The 20,498-nt window shown below is 47.6% G+C and overlaps 1 protein-coding gene across 2 annotated transcripts in view; it reads right to left on the bottom strand.

Moving 5' to 3' along the window:
• Window positions 1–20,498, bottom strand: part of LOC310682889 (kazrin-like) — a 215,738-nt gene that overhangs the window by 11,014 nt on the left and 184,226 nt on the right. For both annotated transcript variants that reach the window (XM_083452198.1, XM_083452199.1), the window contains exons 3-7: window positions 12,766–12,902; window positions 10,079–10,249; window positions 7,518–7,707; window positions 4,738–4,868; window positions 1,370–1,420 (exon numbers count right to left, since the gene is read on the bottom strand). In XM_083452198.1, the coding sequence (XP_083308324.1) occupies window positions 1,370–1,420; window positions 4,738–4,868; window positions 7,518–7,707; window positions 10,079–10,249; window positions 12,766–12,902 (680 nt within the window). The remainder of the gene's footprint in view (window positions 1–1,369; window positions 1,421–4,737; window positions 4,869–7,517; window positions 7,708–10,078; window positions 10,250–12,765; window positions 12,903–20,498) is intronic.

Genomic DNA, 20,498 nt, shown 5'->3' with positions numbered 1-20,498 from the left:
CACAGAATCGTAGCGCTGAAAGGGACAGCCAAGGGTCATCTAGTCCCACCCCCTTGCAATGCCAGAACCCTTGCTAACGAATCTCTGGCAGAGGACCATCCAACCTCTGCTGGAAAACCTCCAGTGAAGGAGAGGCTACCATCTCCTGAAAGAGACCGTTTAACTGTCAAACAGCTCCAACTGTCGGAAAGTTCTTCCTAATGTTAAGGTGGAATCGCCTTTCTTGTAATTGGAATCTATTGGTTTGGGTCGCACCCTCCAGGGCAGCAGAAAACAAACAGTGTGGTGTAGTGGTTAAGAGCGGTAGATTTGTAATCTGGTGAACAGGGTTCGCGTCTCCGCTCCTCCACATGCAGCTGCTGGGTGACCTTGGGCCTGTCACACTTCTTTGAAGTCTCTCAGCCCCACTCACCTCACAGAGTGTTTGTTGTGGGGGAGGAAGGGAAAGGAGAATGTTAACCGCTTTGAGACTCCTTAAAGGGAGTGAAAGGCGGGATATCAAATCCAAACTCTTCTTCTTTCATGCGGTAGCCCTTCCGATGTTTGAAGATGGCTATTGTAACAGAAAAGTGATGAGCAAAAAAAATGGGGGTGGGCTTTTGAAGTGGGGCCAGTCAGAGATGGGCAACTCTGTTTATTTGGGTTTCTTATTTTCCCACTCTTACATTTGCTTCTCCACATTTCTAAGTTGCTTAGCGAATCCCCCCCCCCCAAGTATCCTGATGAAAATTCATTGCAAGTTTAATGAGAATTTCTCCTGATATACACATTTGCCTAATGAACACATTGTTGAAATAAAAAAATCATTTAAAAAATGCTATTTTCAGCACTATATGCATTTTCATGCACATTTGACCCTGGCAAATGCATTTATGTACTCATCACTACTTGGCTGAAGAACTGCCAAGAAATATGAATTTCTAAGGATGGCTTTGCTTTGGTCCATACATTGTTTCAGGAACTACAAATTATGCAAGTTTGACTCTAAGTGAGACGAGAACTGATTTTCTCTGCTACCCCTGACACTTGAGGTTGACAGTAGCAGGTACATTGTTCAGTATATTGTTTATGGATCGGACCCTCTACAATTAAGAAGACTGGTGCACCTGGGTTCCCTGTAAACAATGTGGGTTGTATCCAACATTATAGTAGACCCGATGAAATCAATGGACACAGCTTAATTAATGGACATTTCCTCATTAATTTCAGAAGGTCTACTCTGAGTAGGACTTACTTGGGTGGGTAAAGCCCCCTAACAACCCACCTGCTCTGAGTTTAATCCCCTTGGATCTCCTCCCACCCTTACAACACATCCTGGAAAAGTCCCTTTCAATAGGTGTCTGGCCATGCAGGATGACCCAGTTCTTACCTGGACAATTGGGTTGTGCAAGTTTTTCTGTACTGGTCCAGGACTATCTCCCTGCCGGAAGAAAGAGGAATGTCAGCTTGGCACATAGCAGAACAATATAGCCTGGAGCCTGGGCGGGCTCAATCCCCATTGCCCATTGCCGAAGCACGCCTGGCACCTTCCCCCAATGGATTGGCTGGATGCAGAGGACTAGTGAAGGTAGCAGACTGGGAGAAGGTGGTGTCGGAACAGGGTTTACTGAGCAGGAAACAGGGTTTAGTGAGCAGGAAGAGGCTGTGGCAGAGAACAGTTTAGAATCAGAATCAGAAGCAGAGGCTGGAGAGGAGAGGAGACAAGAGACAGAGATGAAGAAGGCTGCTGAAGAAGCCAGGGGGTCTCCCCCTCCTGCTGTGACCAGCTCTCCTCCCTGCTGGTTGCCCAGAACCCACAGAGGTATGAAGAGGGTGGAGCAGAGACAGACAAGGTGACTTTGGCAGGACTTGGGCAGGAAACTTAGGGAGTTGTGGGAGGGTGGGGTCCTCCAGTCCTTGCAACTGCCTCATTGAGGCAAGACCTACTGGGAAGAGTTGCTGTGCTCACTAGTACTCAGCTGCTTTTGTTTCTTTGAATAAGGAGTTAACTTCACTGACACCTTGTGAGTTACTGCTGACCGGCTCCCGCCTTGACATTCAAGACGTTGCGCTTTGCTGTGAAAAGACCACTGGCTGGCTGAGGAATGAAAATGATGATGGGATGGCAGTGGTTGGCTCTCAAGGGAGTTCCACAATCCTTTCAACACAGGCTTCTTCCCTGGGGTCGGATCGGGTTACTCTGTACCTTCATGGAGAATGGGAAAATGAGGCACTGCCCCACTAACTTCAGTCCATCCCTAGCCAGCCCTCACTTGCCTGTTTTCTTATGCAATACCAATCTAGTGGGGCAACGACGCACGTCTGCCACCTCCTCTTTACTCTCAATGTTGCTTTGTAGAAGATGGGGACAAAACTAGAAATAGCTGGCTCAGCCTCTTATTGGCTCCACCTGCTGTTGGGTTTCCTGCCCCACCAGTCCCAAGGGGCGCCAGACACCACTACCATCACCTTGGCATCTCCAGGTGGTTCCTGGAGATCTAAATTCCTCTGAGAACTCATTCTGGAAGGGTAAGAAAGTCTAGTGGGGCAGATGGTAGTAAGCAGATGGTTCATGTCAAAATATTGTCATTCCGTTAAAACACACACAGCCAGCCAGAGCTAATAGGAAGTTCTAGAATTAGCTGGCTCTGCCTTTCTTTGGCTCTGGCACCTACTGTGAGTCTCCCTGTCCCAGTCCCAAAGGGGACCAACCACCTTTGTGTACCTCTGGTCCCTGAAAGCTGGAATGCGGTCAAATGGAAAACAAAAGCACAAATGAGATTCAGTGTCAGGGCACAACTAGATGGCAGGTAGCAGATGCATAGGGGAAGACCCATCAATGGGTTCAGAGGAGGGCAACAAAGGTAGTCATATAAACTATATTCCAGATCCTTAATAGCAATTTTTCATTGGATAGTGGGTTCATCATTTCCCCCTCGATAACTACTTGGCAATCTGATCAACAGGTCAATAAATGTTGTAATTCGACTGACTTCTTATTCAAATCAAAAATTAGAAAAGGAATGGAAATGTGTTGACGAATATATGGCAAAATATTGCTCAAAAAAAGATATGCTAATACGCCTAGATTAAAATGTGAAGTATTGGATGGAAGAAAAATTTGTAAGGAAAGATAATAAGAATTTGAGAAGGTTGTAGAATGCAAAGATTATTGTAAATTGTATAATGTGGAGGAAATCGAGTGGGGGCGGAGGGAAGTGGGAGGAAGGAGAAAAGAATAATATGATGGATTGAGGAATAGAAATGTAAATGTATGAGGGGATGGGGAGGAAATGGTGTTGGCTTTGGTACATCTGTATTGTAAAGTAATATGTGAAAACCAATAATAAAAAAAAAGAAAGGGAAAAAATGTTGTAATGACCTCCCTACCATCTGGAGATGTTACGGGCTGTGTCCAATTAAGTCCTACTCAGACCCACTGAAATGAATTGGCCTAAGTTAGTTACACCCATCATTTTCAATGAGTCTGCTCTGAGTAGGACTAACCCTGGAGTCAATACAGCCTTCATTTTTTACTGTGATGTGCAACATTCAACAATGACGTTACCTTGTACGTTTTCATCTGCAGGGAAAATGACAGCTTCTGTGAGTGGATGGAGAGACATCTTGGGGCAATGGGATAGGGCACAGGGTGGGGACCCTAAGTGAACGTTGAGTGGGATCATTACCAAAAGGGTGCCACCCTTTTATCTGTTTTGGGAGGAGCCATTTAAAATAAGTAAATAAAAACACTCTGTCTTTCGATGAACTTAGACCCCTGAGGAAGTTTACAACGAATAGTTTTACAACCAACATTGGCACGACAATTCCTTCCAAAAACCAAAATGGGGTGGTTGTGTGCCTACAGGGGTGTAAGAGAAAAGGGCTCACCCCAAGCATAAGGTGGTGGTTTTCTATACGCTCAGAGAATTCCTTTGGTACGTTTTATGTTCAAAAAAGAAAATGAAACATAAAGGAACCTTGAAACGGCCTGACCGTAAACTTCTGGGACATACGAAATGTTGAGGTGGGAAGGGAAGAAAGAGGATTTAACTGGTCTGCTAAACCCTCAAACAGGGAGGGCTATAGTCTAGAGGGTTGCATGCCGGGACCATGAACTCATTTCTGAAATGCAAAGGGTTGTTTCAGGAGGAAGGAAAGACGAAAGGGGATGCATTTCCCACCCTCCAAAATCTGCTCCCTCCCCAACAGCCAGCCCCCAAACTTGAGCACAGCAAAGGAAAATGTTAGATATGCTCTCCCTCAACCCTGATCCACGTAACTTGTAACTCCTTGTTCCAAGGAGACTGGAGCCCTGAACAGGAGCATTTGTCTTAAGGGAAAGGGATATACTTCAATATTTAATTGCAGATTGCATTTGCCCTTATTTATTGATTGATTGATTGTATGCACCAAAATATGAAGGGAGTTTCTGAGTGAGACCAAAGACCCATTTAGTCCAGCATTTTGTTCTCACAGTGACCAATCAGAGGCCCCAAAGGGAAGCCCGCAAGAAGGATCTGAGTGCAACGGCAACTTTCCCCCATATAGGATGCCCAAGAACTGGAATTCAGGGCCATACAGTCTCTTACAGTGGAGGGAGAACATAGCCATCATTAAAAAGCAGCAGCAGCAGCAGCAGCAGCAGCAACAGCAAAGCAACCGACCACAGGAGTCAGTTCGGGCGCAAGCGAACAAGGCAAGCAAGTGTGTTAGAACAGTGTTAGGAACATCCAATGACCTGCAGAGGCGCCTTACATTGCAGAGGGAGTGCGTTCGGTGCCGCGGGGAGTTGATGTCGCTTGGCGTGGACGACCGGTCGCCTTCTGCTGCCGACGCATCAGAGATGATGGAAGGCTGCCGGGAATGACACGGGCTCACGCGGACCGCTGAAAGGCAAGCATCGGAGAGGGGCAGGTGAGTCTCCGCCTTGCTGCGGGTGGAAGCTTCCTTGGGGCTCAAGGAAGCTCGAGGCACTGAATTGGCTCTCTGGGATCACCTGCCTTTCAAGACTGGGGTTTTCTGCACAGGTGGAACGCTCAAGCAGGCTTGGCATTTCAGGACCTTGGATAGCTCCAACTTGGTTGCAGGGATGTGGGACCTGTGGCTTTCTGAATGTTGGGAGTTTGACTTCCATCAGCCACAACCAGCCTGGCTAATGGTCAGGGATGATGGGGTCTGCATTCCAGCAACTTCTGGAAGGGCATACAGATGTGGGGCATCTGGATTACAGTTTGACAGGTGACCCCAGTGGCATAGGCAGCAGGGAATCCAACCTAATAAACTGAACGATGGTGAGAACGCTAGAGGGACCCTTACTGGAAACCACAAGGCCCATTTCCTGACTCCCCCCAATCTTAGCCAAATGATTCCCTGTCCAGTAATGATGGAGTCTGCCAATAAACGGCCTTGAGGTCTCTCTGCCCTTCCAGTATTTGAAATGCTTGTCTTGATTTGAGTCTAGGGGATGGTCTACACTACGGTTCTCTAGGGTTCTCTGCCATCCCTACCTCGAGATGCCAGGGACTGAACATGGAACCTTCTGCATGCAAAGCAAAATACCCTACTCCTGAGCTGTGCTTTATACAGTGGGTGGACTTTTGCATGGTGATCTTTAAAGGGGGAGCCTATACAGTGGTGCAGTTAAGTAATATTTGACTCTGGACTTAATGGTCACATGCCCCTCCCCTCCCTTGCTTAGATGACAGTATGTCTTATTTCATTGCTTTCCAAATGTGATGTCAGGATGCTGTCAGTGGCTCCCAGCTGGTTGTCCAGGAAGGTATAAAGTCAAGGAAAAGTTTCTTAAAGTCCTTTTTTTATTCCAGTCTTTACAGAGAGAGGCTATAGAACATGGGTAGGCAAACTAAGGCCCGGGCCCCGGATCTGGCCCAGTCACCTTCTAAATTTGGCCTGCAGACAGTCCAGGAATCAGGATGTTTTTACATGAGTAGAATGTGCCGTTTTATTTAAAATGCATCTCTGGGTTATTTGTGGGGCCTGCCTGGTGTTTTTACATGAGTAGAATGTGCGCTTTTATTTAAAATGTATCTCTGGGTTATTTTTGGGCATAGGAATTCATTCATTTTCTTTTTTAAAAATATAGTCCAGCCCCCCACAAGGTCTGAGGGACAGTGGACCGGCCCCCTGCTGAAAAAGTTTGCTGACCTCTGCTATAGAACCCAGCCTCTTGGATAGTGGTATTGCCCTGAGTGAACATTCACCCCTCCGTCTCTCCCACTTCCTCATTCATCATCATCACCTCCTTGACGGGTGCTGCTAAGTGCCCTCTGTTTTCGAGCTCCTTGCTCTCCTACTTTTAGGAGATGGTGGGTCTGGAATGCTTTCTAATGACAGCGTGCCAGTCAGCTGTCCCTCCACTTCTGCCTCTTCCTCCTCCTCTCCCATTATTTCCCAACTTTCCCCCTCATCTGCCTCTGAGCTGTAACCTCCCGCAAACCCCTGTTGCAAATCTATCCTGTCTCCCTCTTCCTCCTCTCTGGAAGGGTCAGGATGGGGAGGCAGCCTCCACCATTCCTCCTCCTCCTCTGCCTAGTCCCTGACATGTGACTAGCCAACCTTGCTGGGGGCCCTCCTCCACATTCTGCTGAGTGGGGCCCTGGTCACCTCCGCCAAAGTTCTTCCCGGATGGCACCACCAGTCCTATGGGCGTGCTGTGTAAAATTCAACCGGATGGGCGCAGGAGGTCATGCCCCTGCTGGACCCAGCTTCAGATCCCTGCTCTGCTGCAAAACTCATTGGGTGAAGTGGGGTTTAGCCCCTCTCCTTCTCCCTGTCACACCTCACAGGGCTGCTGTAATGAGAATGAGAAATGAGAAAGTATGGAAGAGAGCACAGCAGAGGTTATATTTTCTGAGAATCCTCCGGAAAAATAATCTCTCAAAGGACCTGTTGATGGCATTTTACCATTGCACTGTGGAGAGCGTACTAACTTATGGTCTGTGTGTGTGGTTTGGGAGCTGCATGGTCAGGAAAAAAACAATGCTGTCTAAGGTTGTAAAAACTGCGGAGAGAATAATTGGGTGCACTCTTCCCACCTTGGATCAAATCTATGCTTCCAGGTGCCATAAGAAAGCTGCAGAGATAGTACAGGATAGTGCGCACCCTGGAAATGATCTCTTTCAGCTTCTGCCTTCTGGAAGAAGGTACAGGATTATAAAGACTAGGACTAGCCGCCTGATAAACAGTTTCTCTGTGATTTTGGTTTTAAATGTATATATTGTATATTGTATTCAATTATGGGGTATCAGAGCTTTTAGGGGCTAACCAGGCTGGGATAGTTGGGATAGCAGGCTTGTTGGTTTTTGAATGTCTGATGTAGTTTTTTTTCAATTTTGTTGTTCTGTATGGGACAATGACAATAAAGATTATCGTATCGTATATCGTATCGTATCGTATCATATCATATCATATCATATTGTATCGTATCGCCTGTGCCACCTTTGAGAAGAGAACTGGGGAGGGGAGGGGTGGTGGTGGTGGAGTGGGTTGCAGTAGAGACGGGGGAGCAAACTCACCTTGACGGTCTACCGTGTGCTGGGGGTGGGCATGGTACAGCGTCTGCTGGCTCTGTCGGATGGCAGCCGTCAGCGGGAGGTCGGCTTGCATCACCCATTCCTGATTTCCGTTGAGCACCGTCTCCCCGGGCATGGCTAAAGAATGCCGCTTGGGTACATCCTTGGTCAGCGTTGCTAAGGACTGTTTTGCCTGAGAGAAGAAGCAGGAGACACACAGGGTTGCCGTCAGTGCTTAGCCCCAATTCAGGGGTAAACCCATTGCAGTCTACAGGAAGTGAGCCAGCAGTAAATCACAGGAAGTAAGTTGAGTTAACTCTTTATTAGCAAAAACAGGATCAGCACAGGAGTGTCAGGCCTAATGAACACAGCAACTCATATTTGACATATTTTGTCCCTGCAAAGCAGTTGCTGAGACTGAAGGTCCCTACCTTCTCACAGCTGCCTAAGTCCTCTCCTCTTTAGGGTTTTTCCTAAGCAATCTGAGATGGTGCCTGCATGAAGCTAACTTCTCCTCTGCCCTCTTCATCTCTCTCCTGGTTCTGGGAGACCAGCAGGAGGGGGAGACACCAGTGACTCTTCACTAGCCTGATACATCTCTGCTTCCTGCCTCCCTCACCTGCTTCAGCTTCAGCTTCCGTTCCTGGACTTCTCTCTGCTACAAACTCTCCCTGCTCACCAAGCCCTGTTACCTCTTCAGCTTCTGACATCTCCTCTTCCTAGTCTTCTCTCTCTGCCCACCACCAATCCCCTGGCTCTGAGCTTCTTCCCTTGGGGGTTCCCCAGCTAGTTCCTCCCACCATTCCTCTGTGTCCAACCAGTCCCTGACGCTAACCTAGGTGTTTCATTCATTTCAGTGGGGCTTCTCAGAGCATAGCTGAGAGTACATTCACGTGTGGGTAATACTGCGTTAGTTTTCCTGACTGTCATTCTAATGCTTCTGTTCTGTTTTCTAATATTCCTTTTGCACTGCGGTACCAGTTGTGATTTGAAACTGTGGCTGTTGGACCGACATGCCGGCACGTTGTGTTACATTTCATTCACACCAGTGGGTGTGGTGTGACACAACAACGAACGTCATTGGACATTGTTGCTTCTCCCTCACTCTTTCTGTCTGCCTTGCTCCAATTCCTCCATGAAAACGGCAGGAAAACACTGTATATGCTTGCATCACTTATTCCTGTGATTTTCTGGGTTAAGGGAACTGTAAATGGATTATTTCTGGAATTAAATAACACAGGAATGAATGCTAAGCATGCGCCATGTTCCATTAGTTTTCTGAAAGTGGCTTTTATGCCATGTAAAAGCTCTGATATAATGCATAAATTAACAGGGAAACATCGGGGAAATGGAATAAACCACTGTGTGAATGCAAAGTGGGCTCATTGACGCTTACTGTTCCTCTGCTCTTTCCAGGCATGGTCAACACTTTAAAGCTCCATGTCCAAACAACCTTTTCCTCCCCTTTTCTCCTGAGCTTTCTCTGGGAAATCTCATTCTTTAAAGCTCAATCAGAGCAAACAACAGCTACCAGAAAACTTGAATTGACATATGCTCTAAGTGAGCGCTAAAGAGCAGGTTTTTACAGGGAAAGCTCAAGGGCAAACGATGATGATATGCTCAGACACTGAGCTTTTAAGCATAGACCTGGAAAAAGTGGGGTAAAAACTAAGTGTGGATAAGCCCTTAGTTGGAGGTCTCTAACACATAAACCCTTCCCTCCCAATGGACTTCTCTTGCATCTGGGGTGCCAGCTACTGTTTGCACCAAATATTACTGGGCACCCCCCCAAACCATTAGTATTTGTAGGGCGGTGGTGTGTGCTCAAGCACAGAGTGGAACTTTAAGGCTTGCACAATTAAAGTGGACTGAAGTGCTCTGTCACCCGTGCCCAAGAAAGCCACTTTAAAAAAAGAAATGGTTAGAAAATGCATTGGAAAGTGAGGAATGTATGTAACAGGAAAACATTCAAACACTGTGTAAGCCAGGCTTCCTCAACCGAGGCCCTCCAAATGTTTTGAGACTACAATTCCCATCACCCCTGACCACTGGTCTTGCTAGCTAGGGATCATGGGAGTTGTAGGCCAAAAACATCTGGAGGGCCGAGGTTGAGGAAGCCTGGCGTAAGGGAATCGGGATGAGTACAAGATGAATGCTCAGTGTTGTATAACTGCCCCGTAAACAAATCAGAATGGATACTCAATGAAGACAGGGCAGGTGGCCCCTACACAGTACCCAGAGTGCTCCAGACTGAGCACTCACCCTTATTTGCTGGCACAAAGTTTATGCAGAGGGTAATAATAATTTATAATAATTTATTATTTATACCCCACCCATCTGGCTGGGTTTCCCCAGATGGTAGATGGATCTGTGTCGTCTCCTGACGAAAACTGCCAACGTGGCGGATGCCGAGTGTGACAAATAGCTAGCGTGTGCTTTCTCACATGGAGTATGGGAGCTGGGAAGGATGACAACGTTGTCTGGCTGGGAACAAGAAATGTGGAGTTTGGGGGGGAAAGCCCTCTGGAGAGACCTTGAAGGCCTGCGGGCGCAGGGACACTCACCATGGCTAGCTCAGCTTCCAGTTCCTTCATTCGGTTGTCTTTCAGGTCCAGCTGCGACCGAAGAGCACTGGCGTGGTCCGTGGCGTCTTTGGCTTGCCGGCGTAACTCCCACTTTTCCCGCTCCAGCAGATCTTTCTCTTTCGCAAGAGCTTTGACCGCATCTTCGCTTTCCTGCAGTTGGGGCGAGAGTCAGAATACGGATGCAAAGCAGGGAGGCTGGGTGGCTGTTAAGCTGCTTTCCTACCCTCCTCCCATCTCTGATCTCCTCCCCATCCTTATCAACCTCGGCGGGGGGGGGGGGGGGGAGTCAGCGGGCACATTCAACATGTTGAGGAAGGCACAAAATGGCTGTGGGAGGGGGTGTGGCAAGTGGCAGCCACATCAACAAGAACACAAAAAGAGGCAGGGCCACAAAAAAGTACAGGCATGACACCCTTTCAGTTGCCCCATGGATGAGGAAAAAAAGTACAGTGGTACCTCGGGTTAAGAACTTAATTCGTTCTGGAGGTCCGATCTTAACCTGAAACTGTTCTTAACCTGAGGTACCACTTTAACTAATGGGGTCTCCCGCTGCCGCCACGCCACAGGTGCACGATTTCTGTTCTCATCCTGAAGTAAAGTTCCTAACCTCAGGTACTATTTCTGGGTTAGCGGAAACTGTAACCTGAAGGGTCGGTAACCCGAGGTGCCACTGTACATCTATTGTGCTCAATCACAGAGATAAGCTCTTGTAGCCTCTCCAGAATGGGTGTGAAGGTGAATGTCCAATCCTGGCATCTAATGAAATGTAGGCATGTTTTAAGAGGGAGCATTCAATGTAGAAGAGGCTGAGCCAGGAAGAGCAACCAGTCTCTCATAAATTGTGGATTTTTGAGGGGATATTTATTCCATTCTCCTTTTTCTGGTGTCAGAGGAGGTTCTGGTAGGCAGACTTCTGCCTGGTTGCCACATTGGAGACCCCTGCCTTAACATCAGCAACTGTGATTAGTAATTACAGTTAGTAATTAGCATTAGTATAAGTATTAGTACTCATACATTGTAAAAAGTTTCTCCCACCCCTCCCTTCTTCCTGTACCCCTTCTCTATTGAATTTATGATGAGCTTTTAATTTAAAAGTTGCTAATAAAAATAAAAGTATGTAATAAAAATAAAAATGTTTAATATTTTACAGATAATTTATTTTACAGATGATTTATTACTTTGAGTTATTTCTTTATACTGTATTTGCACAAAATTGCCATTTTGAACTGCTTTCATTGGCTGTTTCCCAAGGTACTAAACGCAGGGACAAGGGAAGGCAAAGAGGACAGGAAGATAAAGGAGGGACTGGTGGGTGGTTAAGAATAGGTGAAGAAAGGACTTTTCTTTGTGTGATAGTTTCCCTGTAAAGTGGGCGGGGAAGTGGTGGTTTAAAACAATGGCAGAAGTCTGAGTAAAGCAGGGGTGGTAGGACACTGAGAAGAAAATTGCAGTTTTAAACAATGGCAGAGGTTTGAATAAAACAGGGGTGGATATTCCTAAAGTTTTAAGGAAGAGAAATAGCAAAGATAGTTACGACACAAAAATGAGCACTCAAAAGCTACCACCAGATCTTTCTCCAACTCCTTTTTCACTGTACTCAAACCGTGTTTTAAATTGCCACTTCCCCCTCAGTATCTCACCACCTGTTTTACTCAAACTTCTGCTGTTGATTAAAAACATTTTCTCCCCTCAAACCTTGTTTTAAATTGCCACTTTCCCCTCAGTGTCTTTCCATCTCTCAAACTTCTGCCATCGATTGAAACCACCACTTCCCTCCCCTCTCAGTGTTTCTCCACCCCTGCGTTGCTCAAACTTCTGCTGTTGTTTAAAACAGCCACTTCTCCCCCTTTCAGTCTCCCTCCTTTCTCGCTGTATTCAAACCTCTTGCTCTTCCATTCCTCAGCTGCCTCATATGAAAGAGGATGTGGAAACCTCAAATATCCCTGCAGCTTGGGTGTGTGAAGATATCCCCACCGTTCCTTTCTTCCCTCCCCAACTTCTTTGTAAAAAGCAAGCCTCAGCACTGGGCAAAGGATGCACCTGTGGCTGGTTGGTGGGCAGAGGTGGGCTCAGCTTGCCAGGGACATTCTTGATGTGTCTCCCCTCCTGCATTTAGGCCCAGTATGGGGTGAAGGAGATGCCAGTGGCCAGCAGTGGTAGCTGCCACCTGAGCATGCGGTATAATTCCGATACTCCTTCTTTCCCTTTCCAACTCACCCTGCTCCCCCAAAGTAAGCCCCTGTACGGGGCAAAAGAGGTTCAATGCCTGGAACTTCTGCCTAAAACCCTGGAGAGGTGCCACCAGTTAGGGTAGACAACGCTGAGCTAATGGACCAATGGTCTGGCTGAGAAGATGACAGCCACCTGTGAAAGACAGGTGAACAAGCCAAAGAGCTAAAAATAAGATAGAACATCCAGTGACTTCAATTGCACTGGCTGATTCTGGGCTCAATTCAAAGGACTGGCTATTATCACTCCTTATTGCCCTAAAACAGAGTGGAAAACTTCAGGCCCAACACCCGAATGTTGGCCTCCAGGCCATTCTATTTGGCCCTTGGGACTTTCCTCAGACCATCGATGGGCCCATTCTACACAAGCGTCCTTTTCCACGGCCAACACTCTGGCCAATGTCAAATCTCCCCCACCACCCAGGCATCCATCCTTACTTTTCTGTGCTGCTCGTAGTTCCTGATGAAGTCCCGTAGCTGCTCTTCCCGGCTTTCCAGGGTGGCGTAGAGCTGCTGCATCTGACTCACCAGGTCGGTCTTCTCCCCCTTCAAACGCTTCCGATCAGCTTTCATGGCTGGAAGAGACAGGTGGGTGGTTTTGAGAACTACCAGTTGGGAGATATGGGAAGAACTCACAGGACCATAGAATTGGAGAGGGGGAAGGGACCCAAGGGTCATCCAGTCCAACCTCCTGCAATGCAGGAATCACAGCTAAAGAATCTCTGGCAGATGACCATCCAACCTCTGCTTAAAAACGCCCAAGGAAGGAGAGTCCAACACCTTCCACTGCTGAATGGTTCTTACCACCAGAAAGTTCCTCCTCCTCCTCTTCTTCTATTTATTTCTAGCCTGCTTTCCCCACCCCCCAAATTAGGACATCCTAATGTTTAGTTAAAGGACGCAGGTGGCACTGTGGGTTAAAGCCTCAGTGCCTAGGACTTGCTGATCGAAAGGTCGGCGGTTCGAATCCCCGCAGCGGGGTGCGCTCCCGCTGTTCGGTCCCAGCGCCTGCCAACCTAGCAGTTCGAAAGTACCCCTGGGTGCAAGTAGATAAATAGGGACCGCTTACTAGCGGGAAGGTAAACGGCGTTTCCGTGTGCGGCTCTGACTTGCCAGAGCAGCGATGTCACGCTGGCCACGTGACCCGGAAGTGTCTTCGGACAGCGCTGGCCCCCGGCCTCTTTAAGTGAGATGGGCGCACAACCCTAGAGTCTGTCAAGACTGGCCCGTACGGGCAGGGGTACCTTTACCTTTACCTTTAATGTTTAGTTGCAATCTCCTCAGGTTGCTTTGTCATTGTTGTTTAAAAACAACCGGAAAGCATGTTTGCAATTTGCAATCACGGGTTTTGAAAGGCACTCCAGAGATAAATACATCACTCACACTGCTGTTTTGACTGAAGAAGGAGAGGGGTTGTATCCAAATAAGTTCTACTCGGGAAAAATCCACTAAAATGAATGCACCTAAGTTTGTCCTTTCCATTAACTCCAGTAGGCCTACTCTGATACAACCCAAAATCCTTGGAATATAAAGCAGCCACTCGTAATGGCTGCCTCCCCTGCCATCCCACCTACAAGTTTGCCACTGTTCAATCTTGCCGAACGGAAATAAATAGCTTGAAACCACAAATGCACATGAGGGATTGAGCGACGCACTGCCTCGGACCCCTGATGTGAGTGTACACATCGATGTGACATCCTGTGTGATGTTCCACCCATGCACGTGCAACTGTGTGTGCACGAAAACGCAGACCTGAGGCAGTCGTACTCGCTGGGGACTCCAAGTTGACTTCTGCACAGTGTCTTACTGTGAAAGCAACACGTCTTTAAAACACTGAATGAAAAGGAACTTCTGTGCAATAGACCTGTATAATCCCATTAAGATCGCTTTGGAGTGGGGAGTTCTGGGTAGTGTGTTTAAAAAAGAATCAACACACATGAGTGAATGGGGGAAGTTGCAGGGATAAAAGATGCAAAGAGTCAGAGGAAGAGCCAGGGAAAGGCGGTAGCATCTGTTTGGCATGCAAAAGGTCCCCAAGAGCATCTCTGGGTAGGGCTGAGAGAGACCCCTGAGCCTGAAACCCTGGAGAGACGCTGCCAGAGTGTGTCTTCCTGTGGATTGAGCATTCAGCCTGATTTGCTTGCACAAAGCTCACACAGCGGTCAGACTATGCCTGGCTCTCATTGACTATTTCTCCTGATTGTCTACGGGACAGCTACACCACAATCAGCATTCATCTTGCACTCATTCCTTGCAGGGTGTTTGCACAACTTCCCGCTAATCCTTCACTTGCTATACTTTCAGTGCATTCCAGGATGCATTTCCAAACTTCATAAAGCCCTTTTGTTTTTTGTTTAGAAACAGTAGATTTGTTGTGCTTTGATTCACTTTTAATTGTGCAGACCTAAATTCCCGTACGTGCTAGAATCCCTCTTGCAGATCAGCAAGAGTCAGTGTATAGAGTCAGTGGTCTGACTCAGTAAAAGGCAACTTCCTATTCAAATCAGCTCTTCAATCAGAAACATGAGGACTAGAATCTTATTTTATTCTTAACAGAAGAGCTGTAGCTCAAGAACAGAGCACCTGTGCTGCCTGCATAAGGTCCAAGGTTCACTGCCTGACATCTCCAGGTAGGGTTGGGACAGACCCCTGCCCCATCATCCCTGACCACTGGTCCTGCTAGCTAGGGATGATGGGAGTTGTAGTCCAAAACGAGCTGGAGACCCAAATTTGGGAAACCCTGGTGTAGACAATAATGAGCTACGTGGACCAGTGGTCTGTCTTGTATCTTATGCAATGGAAAGCTGTTCCGATATGTGTGATGCTGCCACTCTGGAATTAATCCAAGGCAGTCTTCTTATTAAACCAGAATTCAGGAGGAGAGCCATGCAGGGTAGAGCAATGAAGAGAGGAATAAAGGAACAGAGGGAGAGAGAAAAATCCTCTTATCTTTTGCCATAAGTCTGGGAACAGTTTAAGAGGCATTGCTGTCTGGGGCTCCCCACCCCAATTTTCCTTTGCAAGGACTCCTTGCCTCCACTTACTGTTTGAGCTCTGAGTGTTGCAGATGCCTGAAAACAGCAGTCTGTCCTCCTCTTTCCCCCCCTTCCCATAATTATATGCCTTCTAGAGTTCCCTCCACACAGAACAGCTTAAAAGGACGGTTTCGTGATGAGTCAAGCTTGGCCTTTGAGCCTGGCTGCTGTTTCAAAGTGCCTGTGCACTGCGTTGTTTTGTCCGAGGGTCACCTGAGATTATGCAGAGTGCAAGGCAAAGGATGTCAAGGACATCGTTTCCCCACCCCTCCTCTAAAGTGGTGTGAGCCGGGTGTGCGCATGCTAAAGTTGGAAGCGAGGGGATAGGGAGCTATTGTTGAGTTAGGAGAAGGGCAGGAAAGAAGAAAAAAGGTGGACCAATTTCAACTGCAATAATTTCCCCCTTGGCACGCTGGAAGTGGGGCCTGCCCAAGGAAATTGATCAGCTGTAGAATGATAGCTTTAGATGGCGTATAAAAAGACTGGATAAATGCATGGGGGTATCTATTTGCTATTTATTTATTGTCTTTCTTCCAGGGAGCTGGGGGCGGTGGTGAAGGAGGTGGTCATAACACCCCAACCCTTGCCGCCCACAGTGCCAGAGTGACCCCCTGCACTGGAGCCAAGCAGGGCTGTGATGTGCTGCCTGCCTGCCCAGCTGATGATGCACTTGGCGACGGCCCCTATGCAGGCATCCCAGCCCAGTGCACCTCCCCATGGACATTGTTTCCTCTGATGCATGGGGGAGAAGCACCAGGCTGCCCTGTGCTGAGCTAAGAGCCCCCTCAAAAATCCACACCCGTGTCTTAGCCCCTCTGGCACCCCCCAACGATACGCTCCGGCAGCCCTGTTTCTTGGAACTTAACGTTGTTTGTTCTTACTGTCCCAGAAAGCTCCAGTCAACTCCTTCTGATGCCAGGCCTTTGCGTCAGTGTGCCACTCATGCCCAGGAAATACTAAAACAAAACAAAGCAACCCCCCCTTCTTAAGCCAAGTCTCTTCCCCTAAGCAGCGCCCATTACTGGCAAACCTCGCATTTGAGGACCATCTCCAAAGCATTCAGCTGCTTTGAATTCAAACCACGGAGCTGCTACCTGACATTATATTATTTATGAGCACTAAGGAGGAGGGAGAACGTCTCCCCAAGCTGCTTTGGAAGACATTTGTCCCAAGCAATTTATGGGTTGGGTACAGGAACGCAGGAAGCTGACTTAAGCCATGTCAGGTTGTTGGTCCCATTTGGCTGTTTGGTCCACGCCGATTGCCCCAGATACAATCCCCGGCATCTTCAGGTAGGACTGGGAGGAAGCCCAGTTCTAAACTTTGGAAACTTGCTTCCAGCGAGTGTAGACAGTACTGAGCTAGATGGACCAGCTGTCAGATTCAGTATACAGCAGCTCCCTATGTTCCTAGTGGTAGGTGGGCAGGTGAGTGAAGTGTTCCACAGCTGAGGACCTAAGATGGATGTAACAGAGGTGGTTCTTGTCTCAGGTGACTAGCAATAGAGGCTGCCATCCTTAGCAGGAGGAGGAGGAGAAGGTGGCGGCAAAGCCAGTAGGACGGACCAAGACTTAATGACACTCCTACCCCTGGTTTTCCAGCATTTCACTATATGCTGCATATAGTAAGATAGCCAGCAGTAAACCAAGGCATCTGGGGAAAGGGCTGTGTGGCTCAGTGGGACAATCCAGCACTTTCAGGTAGGATTGGAAGAGATTCTTATTTAAAAGCCTGGAGAGTCATTTTATTAATGGATTTTATTTCATACAATTTATATACTGCTTGATTGTGTGTGTGTGTGTGTGTGTGGGAACTCATCAAAGCAGTTTTAAAAAAATGACAAAACAGTATCAGTTTTTAAAAGGGTAAAAACAGCTATTTAAACCAAAAAAATAACTAAAACAGACGGTAAGCTAAAAGCAAATCAAAACACATCTCAGCAGTCTACACGTCTGGGTGAGGGTGCCTAAACAAAAATGTTTTTAGAAGGTGCTGAAAAGAGTACAGTCGTACCTTGGTTTTCAAACAGCCTAGTTCTCAAACGTTTTGGGTCCCAAACGACCGAAACCCGGAAGTGACTGTTCTGGTTTTTGAACGTTCTTTTGGAAGCCGAATGTCTGACGGGGCTTCCGCGGCTTCCGATTGGCTGCAGGACCTTCCTGCAGCCAATCAGAAGCCACGCTTTGGAAGTCGAATGCTTTGGGAGTCGAACAAACTTCCGGAACGGATTCCGTTTGACTTCCCAGGTATGACTGTACAGGGATCTTCTTGGAGCTTCTCTGGTCTTTTGTTTCCCTCCCTTCCCACCTTTTCCACTTTCCTTCTCCTGCGGCATTCCTTGTCCAGAACTCTCTGGCTCTGCAACCAGAACACCCAAATCCCATAAACCAAGCCAACAGTTCAGATCTAGTCACTTCGTGTATGTTTATCCCACTGGTTCATTCCCCTCGCATTGCCTCGGCTTTCTGCCCGCATCTCTTTTCTTTGAAAGCAGGAATGTGGACCCGCCAGCGACGTTTGCTTGCAAAAACAGTTGAGAAAATATCGTCCGGTATCCATGGCAACCGGCAATCTGGCCTAACTTTCCCAGGCATCCGTTATCTTTCTCCTTACATATTTTGATGGTATGCCAGTGCATGACCACAGGGACACACACACACAAACACGCCGAGCTGCCTTCGTCGTTTATACGCAGCCAGAGATGCTTCTGTCCGAAGCAATTCCCTGCTGCTGTGATCTGGCTCAAGTCCTCAGCCATCTTTTGTTAACTGGGTGGAATCAGCTTGTCTTCCACACTCAGTGCCATTTAATTAGGTCCCTTGTCAATTTCCATAAAGGAAAAAAAAAATCTCCCACACAGAGAGATGCTCCACGTTTCAAGTGGGCTGACGTTTCTTTGCAGAGGTGCGGAATTTATTCCGCGGGTCCTCCGTCAATGAAGGAAACAGACCCGGGCAAAACTGACTTAACCCTGGTTGTGGACCCCCTACTGTCTAGCACCCCGCGAAGACAGCCAAAGTGAGCAAGCTTTCAAGAGTAGCTTTGACTGGAGAGAAGCCAATTAGTGCCGGCTGGCTGTTAGGCTGATGCTCTTTTGTTGACGTGGCCCGGGGGCTCGGTTTGATTGCAGAGCTGGGGAAGGTGTAGGGACGGGATCAAGGAGTGACGGCCGAGGCTCTCTGCAAGGAAAGGCTATGTGCCTGGATCTTTGTAGTTTAGAAAAAGAAGAGTTGACTTAGAGGTTTCGACAGTGATAAGAATGGAGAGAGGGCTCCTCCAGCTGACCTTTTTATTGAGCCTTCCTTCTGATTTGCTTGCACAAAGCTTACGCAGAGGTTGGATTATGATACAGTCTTCATCCAGCATCCTTTCTGATCTGTTTGCAGGGAACTTAAGCATCGCTCCTGGTTTGCTTTCAGGACGTTTACACATCTTAACATTAATTATCCGGGCATTCCACACTTTTCAATGCATTTCCCCATCAATTTCCTAAATGCAAAAAGTCTGTTTCTCTCCCTCTTTTTTGAGCGGATCTGCTGCGCTAGGGCGAAAGAATGCTTTAATCTGCTTTCAATTGTGCAAACCTAAATTTCTCTGTCTGCCTTTGAATCCATTCCACGCAATACCAGACCCTCCAAATGTTCCTATTTTCCAGGGACAGCCCTGGATTTACAGAAGTCATCCAGGTTCCTGGATTTGATCCTGGAATGTCCCGCTTTTCCTTAGGACATCCCTGTTTTCATCAGAGTTATGCGACCCCCGAGCCAGGGGGATAAGTAACTATACAACCTTTAGAAGACATCTGAAGGCAGCCCGAAGTCGGGAAGTTTTTTAATGCTTAATGTTTATTATTATTACTAGTCAGAAGCTGCCCTGAGTGGCTGGGGCAACCCAGTCAGATGGGTGGGCTAGAATAATAATGATAGTATAGAACACTCCTATTTTCATTGGATAAATGTTGGAGAGTATGCAATACTGATGCTTGTCTTGTTGAGAAGACGTCCTGCAATGGTTGCTGAAGACATCCAAGCTCTGAGATCACAGACACAATGCTTGAAGGGGTCTGAAAGTGCATCCCCTTAGTTCTGTACCAGGGCGTAGGAAGCCTTTTTCATCCCAGGGGACAACCGTTTGTCCCAAGGGACAACCTTTCAGAGGCGAAATGCCTGGGCAGAGCAATAAATGTGAAATTTACTTTTCTACAAACATGTATCCGTCTCTGTCCTCCACCAGGGCAAGCAAGGTGCATTATCAGAGCCCAAGGACACATTCCAAGGACACATTCCAGGCAGAAAATACTCAAGGAGGGTGCAAGTCAGGCAAAAGATGTGGCTCTGGACAGTGTGGGAGAGTCCTGAGAGACAGCTCAAAAGTCCATGAGGACCACATTTGCCTTCCTGGATCTGAGGCAACACACCTGCTTTTTTTGTCCCAAGGAGAGCTCCGTGAAACCATTTCTGCAAGGTTTTGGGATGGTTCCATTTGGACAGGGAAAAAGTGGCTGTGGAAGGCACCCACTGGCTAGAACCTGTGACATCACTAACCCCAAACCCCAGAGCAGTCTTGGAAGTGCTCTGTGGATTAACATATGAATACCTGAATGTATACATATTGGTTTGGAGTAGTAAAACTGAACAGGAAAAGGAGCAGGAGCCATTTCTGAATGGGTATTTAACTTACTGCTAGGTATGAATGTAAGGCGATAGCAGAACTGGGTGAAAAGCCCAGTAAACAAAACCGGACGGAGCAAAGGCTTGACACAATATCAAGGCAGCTTCCTGGGCTCCTATACTTTAAGGCTTTCCTTCCAACAGGAATCAGAACAAATGAGAAACTGAGGAATGCACAGAGGAGGAAAGTTTACTGCACAGGGATGCCTGGAAACTGTCCCAGCCTTGGCAGTGCCTGGCATGCAAATTGAAGATTTATAGATGAGTTAAGTTGCCATTTTTGCTCCACATCCCAACACACCTCAGTGCAGCTATGAAGCACTTGTGAGGGCTGGGAGGGGGGGGTGGAGAAAGGGGAAGGGGTGGTGTTGGTGTTTATTTCCAAACCACCTGCAACGTCTGAAGTGTTAGCAGGTCCCACGAGGGAGAACATAGCCACGGTTGCCATGGAAACGGCTGCGAAGGA

This window comes from Podarcis tiliguerta (assembly GCF_965153285.1).
Source record: "Podarcis tiliguerta genome assembly, chromosome: 8".
Lineage (NCBI taxonomy): Eukaryota > Metazoa > Chordata > Lepidosauria > Squamata > Lacertidae > Podarcis > Podarcis tiliguerta.
This window is presented reverse-complemented; position numbering and strand designations above follow the sequence as displayed.